This window comes from Peromyscus maniculatus, chromosome 19 (assembly GCF_049852395.1).
Source record: "Peromyscus maniculatus bairdii isolate BWxNUB_F1_BW_parent chromosome 19, HU_Pman_BW_mat_3.1, whole genome shotgun sequence".
Lineage (NCBI taxonomy): Eukaryota > Metazoa > Chordata > Mammalia > Rodentia > Cricetidae > Peromyscus > Peromyscus maniculatus.
In genome coordinates this window covers 55,396,101-55,406,147 of record NC_134870.1, presented here as the reverse complement: position 1 = coordinate 55,406,147, position 10,047 = coordinate 55,396,101, and the positions used below count along the sequence as shown (strand labels likewise).

The window sequence follows — 10,047 nt, the reverse complement described above, 5'->3', positions numbered from 1 at the left end:
TCCGGTGCAGAGCCCCAGTTTCCATTTAGTGAGACCTAATGGGCACATTGAGATTAAAGCTCCGGAGTCAGAAGCCAGCCTGGATAATCTTGGCATTAATATCCCTGAACTGCAGTCAAACGAACTAAGTGCTCAGGAATAGCCAAGCCTTTCAATCCTGATGATAACAGATGCAATTCTGTCAGTTATCAGTCTCTCCATAACTCACACCCATCATGGCAGGACAGTAGCTGCGTGGTGTCCCATGCCCTTTAAAGTGAGAGGGCACAGCCAGGGTGTGGTTTAAAGTGACAGCACACAGTCATGGTATGGTTTTCACGCCCATGAAATTATCATTGAATTTTAAAGTTTTTTTTTTTTTTTTTTGTTTTTCGAGACAGGGTTTCTCTGTGTAGCTTTGCGCCTTTCCTGGAGCTCACTTGGTAGCCCAGGCTGGCCTCGAACTCACAGAGATCCTCCTGGCTCTGCCTTCCGAGTGCTGGGATTAAAGGCGTGCACCACCACCGCCCGGCTAAAGTTTTTTTTTTTTTTTTTTTTTAATAGCATATAATTTTAATTTCCTTATTATTCTGTGTATAGTTAGTGCTTCTTATTTTGAAATATTTACCTCTGTTTCCTCTCATCTGTTTGAATGATTGACATTCACAGGGTGTAAGCTGTGCCACGGTTGGTACTGTGTTCGGATCTGAATGGTTTTCTTGCATTAGATTGTATCTGGGTCAGATTTAGCTTCTCCCAAAAAACAGTGCAGCTTCAGGACCAGGCGGTACACAAGCATAAGATGTCTCCTTATTGCACTTCTTTTTAGGCATGTTTGTTTCTTCCCAAAGAGGGGCAGTGCATTGACAACTGAACTAACGATTTTCAAAAGGATTTACAACACTGTAAGCAATCTAGATGAGATTTCTGGAGAAGAATGAGTTGCCCCAATGGAACATAAAACAAATGTGCTCCACAGGCACTTGGAAAGAGGAAAGAAACTCTTATTAAAATTTAACATCAACTTGGCCAGACTTTGGGTTGAATTGGAAGAACAAAGCGCTGCTCAGTGTAAAAGCCTGGGATGGGAGAGATGCGATTTCTCCTGATGCAGCTGAAGCAAGGAGAACAATGGCCAGCTGATCTCAGATTCCAAAGGTTATTTAGGACCAAGTCTCGCCACTGCATAATGGCTTGTGTGTGTGTGTGTGTGTGTGTGTGTGTGTGTGTGTGTGTGTGTGTGTGAGTGTGTGAAATGCTCAGATGTATAGGCACACAGACTTGATTTCAGTGGAGACAGAGAATAATATCTACAACTGTCTCAAAGAAACCAAGCAGGTCTAGATGGTTGTTTGTGGGGATGTCACAGAAAGGATCTGACCTGACCAATGCAAACATTAATCACACAGGAGTCAGCCTGGCCAAAGCTCTAGCTTGTCTTCCATCACAATGCTGTGCTTTTAAAATGGTCACAACACTTTATAGAGTATATAGCTTGCAAACATACATCTCTTTTCTTCATATTCCCCAGGCTTTTAAATTAACTAAGTACCTCTATGTTCTGAGAGTGCCCAGCCCAGTGCTTGAAATGAGATAGTTGAAGGCCCAGGCTAGAAGGTCCTTGTAGGACCTCCCACAATTGTACTCATGCCAGCCACAGCATGGACTTTCTTTGTGACAGAAAAAGAGGCACTGTACCATATGCCAGCACTGTACCATATACCACTCTACCCAGATAGACCACCCTACTGTAGAATAACAGTATGGACAAGTGAGGACCTGGTAAGAGACATTTTCTATAGAATTCATCATGAAGGAAGTCATAATTTTTTCAGTTTGTCATGAAACATCAAAGTTACCCATAGTCTTGAACACATCAAGCACAGATGCAAACACATACAAGCAAAGTTAATCCAGAATTATTCCTAACAAATTATTCAATTCAATGGTACTAGGGCAACAGGATCAGTGGGGGGTGGGGTGGGAGGGAAGGAGAGAGAGAGAGAGAGAGAGAGAGAGAGAGAGAGAGAGAGAGAGAGAGAGAGAGAAGATGTGCAACCTGCAAACCAGATTTTTTATTTTTTTGTTTTTGAAGACTCTGATCCCCCTGGCAAAAGAGATCCTGCTGAAGCTGGCTAGAGCTCTCTGATTATGAGGACTGTATCAGAGTAGGGCTCAAGAGAGGACAGCCATGGAGGAGACGACAGCTCATCCACACGGGAGTCAGTTTATTATCAAAATACAAACGCTCAACTATGTCAAGCCATTCTCTGTGCAGCGTACTTCCAAATGCAATATCACCGTTACCAATCAAGTCTAACTCACGTGGCTTCAATGCACCGGTCCTAAGTCTGCTAAGACCATGTAAAGAGCAGTGCAGAGGAGGAAGAGAAGACATCCTTCCGTGTAAGTGGCAGACAAGCTTTGCCAGATTGTCTTTGGGGTTCTATTCTGGAGACTATTCAATTTGGTTTGGGGGCACTTTGAAAACAGCCATTTGGCACTTTCCGTTTGGAGTTCTTAGGCACAGTGTGACAGAGTGAGCTTGGTGAGCCCTTCACCATGCATCCGATACAGCAGCTGGAACTCAGCAGGCAGCTGGTGAGACTCCTGCCACTTGGTGGTAAATTTGGTTCCTTTTTTGTCATAATAATGGTATGGAAGATCTTCCCTTGTGTTGGGGTCAAATCCAAAAGGCCAGAATCCATACAAGTGGATCTCTTCACAGACTGCAGATGCAAGAGTGTACATAAGGATGCCTGTGCTCAGTCGTTTGGGTGACAAGTGTTTGTTCTTCCAGTACCTGGAGAATGATAAGTACATGCAGATTCACTGGTGGGTGCTGAAGGTCTCAGTCAGGTAAGTTAATATACAGGGCTGGGAGCTAGGCTTGTCTAGACTGTTTAGGTTTCATGGATAGATACACTAGCCCCATTACACTGGCCTGTCCCCTTCTAGATAAGATTTAAAATGTCATAAAAATTGAATTAAAATGGAGCAGAATGGAGTAAAATGGTGAAGTCAAAGATTTGGGATAGGTTGTTAGATGACCCAGGTCTCTCCCATTTTCAGTAGTGACATTGGGCTCTGTTAACCTTTGGGGTCCAGTTCTGTTATCTCTTACGTTCTTGGGAATGGTACCAGAGTGCGTATGCTGTCCTTGTTGTAATCACTCATCACATGCATATTCTCAAAGAAAAGGTCCCAGTTTGGAGTATAAATAATACAGTTACCCTTCATTTTGGAAACAAACCAATTTTCTAGACCATGAGTTCTCTTTCAGTGGAAGTTCAACTAAACAGATTTTTTTTTTTTTTTCGAGACAGGGTTTCTCCGTGTAGCTTTGGAGCCTGTCCTGGAACTCACTCTGTAGCCCAGGCTGGCCTCGAACTCACAGAGATCCACCTGCCTCTGCTTCCCAAATGCTGGGATTAAAGGCGTGTGCCACCATCGCCCCACTAAACAGATCTTAAATTTGAAAGATTTTAGGAAATAACAGGAAGTGAATATCTATTAGAATATGAACATCTGGTTACTGGGTCTTCTAGAACCCACCTGAACTTATAATAAGGCCTGTGCTCTGGTGTGATGCCTGGGTTCCTTACATAGGAGGGCATGGGAGTTGAGGCAATGCTCAGATGAGTCAAAAAAAAGGCTTCTACAATTAATCTTTCCTTTAAAAATGTCCTGGATGGTTGTCTCATTTCTGGCTACATATTAGAGTTATCTGAGAAGTTGTTAAAAACACATCAAATGCTTCGTCCTCGTCTCCCTCACCACATTGAATCTTTCGAGCACAGTCCAGATAGTAATACTGTATTTTAAAACTCTGATTTTTATAAACAGCCCGAACAGAAAGTTACTGGATTAGATAAAAACGTTAAATCTCCAGCCAGTCTCCCTGTCAAGCCATAAGGCGCAGCATAGAGCTCCTTAAATACGCAAACATTTAATCACAAAAGCAGATTATACCATTTGTGATTTATCCAGGGGGTTCTTAGTCCTGCAGATCTACAAACACCTAAACGCCGAACAAGAAGGGTATTTTAAAGCCAATTATCATTTTTTTCTTTTTCTTTTCTAAATTGTTATTTTCTTTTTTAAAAAAAATCCGCATTGTATAATTTAGCCACTGGTGTTACCAGGATGTACCTATTTGTACAAGGGGAATTCTTGAGTTTTGATTTCTGTGACTGTGCACTAAGAGGGGGATAAGAAAAATAAAAAGGAGTGAGTGACAAACAGACTTTTCATTTAGCACTTGGTTACCAGTTAGGAATAAACATTTAGCACTTGCTTACCAGTTAGGAATAAACTGAACTTTTTAACTAGAATGATCCATTCATTCATTAAAAAGATAAGAGTTTTCCCCAAGAACTAAACCAACCACAATGTCTAGTGAACTAGATAGCTCCCATGTCTAAGAGATTACAATATTGATTTGCCATCTGGTGGGGTATGAGTTAAATGTAATAGAATATACACACCTGTTGACATGTTGCATTATATTTCCAGGCCAAGCCAACTGGACCTTTAACTGACCTCTGTGTTCAACAAAAAAGTCAACTAACGTTCTGGTTACGGTTGCAGAAGTGTGGAAGAAAAATGCAGGGATCCAAAGAATGGCCCCATCGAGCTTTTTTAAACTGAGGAAGAAGTTGTTACGGTCTTGAATGGTTAAAAGATTGTTGTAATATTTTTCCAGGATGCTGGGGTTGAAGGTTGTGAGGTTGGTTTTCCTCCCAACATCTTTTTGGAACGCCTCCGTAGGGGCAAAATTGCATCGAAAAACAAAATCTGATTTGTCTATTTCTTGTCCACACTGACTCCCTGTCAGGATTCCACTGTTTCCAACCACAGCACAAATATTATAACGCTTATTCATAATGGGGGACACATCTGGGAGCAGTGAGCGGAAGTTATTGCTAATAGAGAAAACATATTTATGGCTGGAATAATCATAATGCATCAGTTGTCCAATCCGAACACTATTCTTGGTCAAGGAAAAATTTTTTATTACATCGACATGCTGAAGAATTTCTTGCCTAAAATAAAAAAAGATTCATTAAATGCATTCCATTCAAAAAGAACCAAGTTTCCATCTTATGCTTCTATTTAATTCAGACAAGAACCTTAAGCATAGTCAATTCAAGTACGAGAATACATTCATATTTGTGGGCTCCAAAGGGAGGACTGTTTTTTTTTTATATATATATAATGTACAGGCATGGCAATATATTTCAGTCAAGTTCTGAATGGAATATTTGGATGTTAGTAAATTCAGTGTACAGTTTAGCCACTATTTCTTGGTATTCTGGTCTACTCAAAGAGTGTATCTGATTAGGGAGGAGGCAGATGCCAAACTGTGTTAGAAAATACAGGGAGACAATTTACACAGGCCTCAAAGAGCTCACATTAATGCACAAACATTTGTGACTTAGAGCTTGCAACTAGGGACTACTTGTTTGCTATTGGAGTGTAGTGCTCAGGAATATAAAATACTACAGGTGTCTAATAAAGCTAAATAGATATGGGTCAGTACATAGTACAGTACTATCTATTATTAAAATATGAAAATGGGAAGAGCAGTAGGTAGAAATGAGATGATAATCTCATTAAGGCCTGCTGAATAATGAAGCATGGATCTATTTTTCTGCTTGATTATTTGGAATTACACTTTGGTAGGATATAGCTAATAAAAAAAATAAGCCATTGAAACCTGAAAAAACACAAGATAAAAGTGATAGTTAGAATTGACTTCAGCTGATTTCACATTGAGCTTTCTGTATAATTGTCTTCTCTTAAGTCTCAGGCACTTTAAATAGTCAAGGGATAAGCAACATGCTACTTTGCTTCACATTCTCCAGTTATAGAAAGCAAACAAACTCCAGTGCCTTCTGTTTAAGCCACAGCAGGGTGACAAAGAAATATTATCAAATTCTAGGACAATGAAGGCTGGTACAATCATTTCCGTTTTCAGTTCCCAGCACAGTTCTTACAGTGGTTATAAACACAACTTAAAATGATGATGCTAAAATTAATTAAAGATTTCCTAAGAAATGGATTGAAAGGCAGGAAGTTTTGAGAAGACAGTGTTACTTTGATTGGTAGATAGGGAGACTTGGCTCAGTGTAGGAAAATACTGTAATCAAGTTAGAGATGTGTTTGGTGTGTTTGGGTGACTGGTGTAGGGTTTTCTACCTTGAAAACTGTCTGTATTGTCTGCAAAATTAAATTTAGATGAAAATCCCAAAGGCCAAAGCTGAAAAGTACTTCCATGGTTTAGAATTAATGGCCACAAACTAGTTTATAATTAAGCACAAATACTTAAATAACTGTAACCATAATCCTAGGATTATATCAATTTAAAAATTTTTTTTTTTTCTGAAACCATGTGTTTCTTTTGATTCTGCTAGTCGATTGTAATTTTTCAAAAGGTACAGTGACGATAAATGCCAGGGCAAAAACACAGCTCCTTTACTGGTTTGTAAAGTAAGTGTTCACAGCTCTAATGAATACACTAGATGGCTCACATCGCATTTAGTGGCATAACAACCCCAGCGAGGAGGGAAGGGGGGAGTCTATGGTTCCGAGACCAGAACCACTGAGATTTAATTAATTTTGTTCTCCTCTCCCACCTAAAACAAAACCAAACAATAAAGACAAAACTTCTTCATAAATAAAAACAGGCTACTACAGTTACTAAAGCTTCAAAGGCTTACTGGAAACAATCAGGCAAAACCCAAACAAAGTCATGTTTACATACATATATTTGGGCCTGCATCTCCACTAGTGATGTGATAAGGTTTCAATAAGATTGTATAACTACTTTTTTTTTAAGTGAGGGATCATCTGCTTGCAATTAACCATTTTTTTTCCCTTTTGAAAAAAACAGACAACTTGGGTGCAGCCAGACTTTACATCATAGTGTTCAGTGAAGGCCAAACTAGGAAGGATACTAACCATCCTGATTCTTCCTTTTTAGAGGGCACTCACTGCAAGCATTTGAGGAGAACGGCCTTTCACTATCCCTGCTTGCATTTAGGGTTGAACAAAGCCCATATACACTTGCAGGTGGGTGAGATGAGTTGTAGCTTTGTTGTTTGTTTGTTTGCTTGCTTTTTTGATGGTTTTGGATTTGTTTTTGTGCTGTGTGTTTTATTGAGTTTCAAAATTAAGAGCAACAACAACAACCACCACCACCACCAACCTCTCTTCCTACCCTACCTTTGATGTAAAAACGCAGTCCGATTAAATGTCCATTTAGAAGGTTTCTCTTGGAGTTCATGGGTGAGAGAATTCGTAATGGGCACAAATGACGGGTCTAGAAACTTCAGCGCAAACTGTGACCTAAAGAGGAGCATGAGTTCAGACAGGCGCTGGCCTCAGCCAAGGGAACCCACGGAGCAGTGACGGCTCCAGCACCAACCGGAGGGGGCAGCTGGCACACGGGCAGGCCCACCGCACAGGCCCTCTCCTTTGGCACCTTCTCTGCTTTTACACACACCCGGAAGAAAGGAAGAAAAGGGGAAACTCTTCCTCATTGTCCAGCCCTCCGGCTGTAGGGGAGACCATGAAAAAGATGGCGGTCACGCAGACAGCCAGGGTCGAAGCCCGGTGCAGGGCTGCTGTCCGTGGCGCGGCGGGGACTTTGAGTCAGCACCGCGGACAGCAGCCTCCTCCGGGCCGGACCCAGCCACCGGAGCCCGGCCTGAGAATTGATTTTTGGAGAAAGGGCAGAGGAAATTCGAGACTCCTCCGGAGAAAGGGGTGGGGGTGGGGTGGGGGGTTCCAGCCTTAACCTTTTCCTTCCCGAGCCCAAGTCTGATTGCACTCTCAGCCCTTAGCTGGAGACCCCAAGAGGCTGCCTGCAGCCCGGCTCTTCTGTCCAGGCCTGGCTTCTTCAGGTTCCACATCCCCGGCCCAGCTTGGCTCACAGGGTACAGCTCGTGGTTGCCACCCGCCCCCATCGGGAAGCGGTGTGGGGAGAGCTCCTTGCGGGCACAGGTAGGGGTGGGGCTCCAGAGGAGCTGTGCCGGAGCTGGCTGCGCCCCGCGGTGACTTCGACCCGGCGAGGGTGGGCGGCCCTCAGCATAAGGCTTGCTTCCCGCAGGGGCCGAGGAATTGCAGAAATCCAGGAAAGGAGGAGGCGGGTGGCGGCGGGGGAAGGGTCGAGGAAAAAAGCCCTAGGGGCTTCAAGAGAATAAACCTGCGCATCATTAGATGAGAAAGGGAGGAGGGGAGGGGTGTGAGAGCAGTTGGCGCCTGCGCCATTAAATCGCCCCAGCCAGGCCTTCCGAGCCCGCCGCTAGCGCACAGCCAGGGCTCCCACCTCCTGCCTTGCCCATCTCAGGGTTCAACACCCCCCTCCCGCCTTCCAAACACCGCCTCTCGCTCTACCACCAACACCCCAGTTTGGAAATGGGGGAGGGGACGCAGAGGAAGAATAGGAGAAATCCAATCACATCGATTAGGACAAAGGCTTGTAGGGGCTTTGGGTTAAAAAATAAAGTGGAGAAAGAAGGGAGAAGCAGAAAAAGGAGCGAAAGGACCACGCAGTTACCGAGAAGCCCAAACACCCTTTTCTGTCTGTCCCCCCAACACACCACCGGCCCAAGATACCCGAGGGCGCTCAAACAGAGGCCCACACTCACCGGAATCCCGCGTGGAACATGTACATTCGGGGCGCCCCCGGGCTGGCGTACTTGGGAGTGGTGAAGATGTTCTCCTTTTTCAGGGACACGTAGCTGATAAGCGATAAAATCAGCAGGGCCACGCTGAGCATGACCAGCCCTAGCACACTGGCGACTCGGGCCATTTTGCAATTTCTCATCCCGGGCTAAGCTGGGTTCAGGGAAACCGGGGAAATCGGTCCATTGAGCGGCCAGCAGCCTGCTGGCGTGTGAGTGTGTGTGTGCGTGCGTGTGTGCTCGCGGGCGCGTGTGAGTGTGTGTGGCGGGGGAGGGGGGGGGACCCAGGCAGTTGAGTCGCGGAGGGCAGGGGGTGGGGAACGACCTGGAGCCCCAGGAGAAGCGGGAGCCGGCCCCCCCCCTACCCCACCCCGGGGGCCGGGGCTAGCCTGGCCCGGAACTGAGCAGGAAGATGGAGGGTCCGCGAGGCGGCGGGGCGATGGAGCACGCCGCCGAGCAGAGCGTCTCCGGCTGCCGGCTCAGGCTCCCCCGCGCGTTTCCAGCGAGGTTGCCATCTCCGCTGCCGCCTGCAAGATAAATGTGATTGGAATAGTGTTACAGTTCGATCTAAGCACAGGATTTAATTAATGAACTCTAATCTCCTAAATAACCAGGGGGAGGAGTGCGGGGGACGGAGGGCAGAAGGGGAAGTGGGGGTGGAGAAAGGAGGCTGCGAGGTTGGAGCCCACTCCGACAGCCTCCAGGACCCCCGCTAAGGGTACAGTGGAGTAGGCGGCTGTCAGGAGACTGACGCCCAAACTTAGTTTAATGAACCATTCATTACTTTATAAAATACATCACGAAATAGGACGATAAATAACCTGATTTGCTACCGTGGAGGATAAACACCAGCTGGGTACTCAGAGATGCAATGAGAATGTTTTTTTTTTTTTTTTTTTTTTTTTTTTTTTTTTTTTTTTTTTTTTTTTAGGAAGGCAAACGTTTAAAGGCTTTCTCATCTCCATCAGGCATCATCCCGAGTCCCACAGGCAACACCTGCTGCAGCATCCCTGCAAGGAAGATCCAAATGGCAGCTTGGCCAGCCTGCCTTGGGAACATTTAAAAGCACCCCAGAACGTCTCATCGTGCCCCTTACTGTATACTTACCCATAAAGGATGGGTACCGCCTAGCAAAGCTACACGGCGATCCTTAAGTGTGGAAGGCTTGACTCTGTGTCCCTCACACACCTCTCAGTGCTTGGTCTATGCACCCAGCACCAGGCTTGGAACAGTTAGGCAGCCTTGACTCTCTATTGCTCACTCTTGGGACTCATCCCTAGGCCAGCCTTCTGTCTACGATAAGGTGCCCAGAAGTCAGGGCCATTATAAAAGCACAAAACGGCTTTTGCAGAAGCTCAAGACCCAAGTTAAAAGAGGC

General features: G+C 44.8%; 1 protein-coding gene across 1 annotated transcript; it reads right to left on the bottom strand.

The window, feature by feature from the left end:
* Positions 1 to 340: 340 nt before the first annotated feature.
* Positions 341 to 9,209, bottom strand: St8sia3 (ST8 alpha-N-acetyl-neuraminide alpha-2,8-sialyltransferase 3). The gene is made up of 4 exons (XM_006985181.4): positions 8,634 to 9,209; positions 7,207 to 7,329; positions 4,467 to 5,024; positions 341 to 2,782 (listed from the first exon to the last, which is right to left on the bottom strand). The coding sequence occupies exons 1-4, from the start codon at positions 8,810 to 8,812 to the stop codon at positions 2,500 to 2,502; spliced, it is 1,143 nt and encodes a 380-aa protein (XP_006985243.1). The 5' UTR covers positions 8,813 to 9,209; the 3' UTR covers positions 341 to 2,499.
* Positions 9,210 to 10,047: the final 838 nt, after the last annotated feature.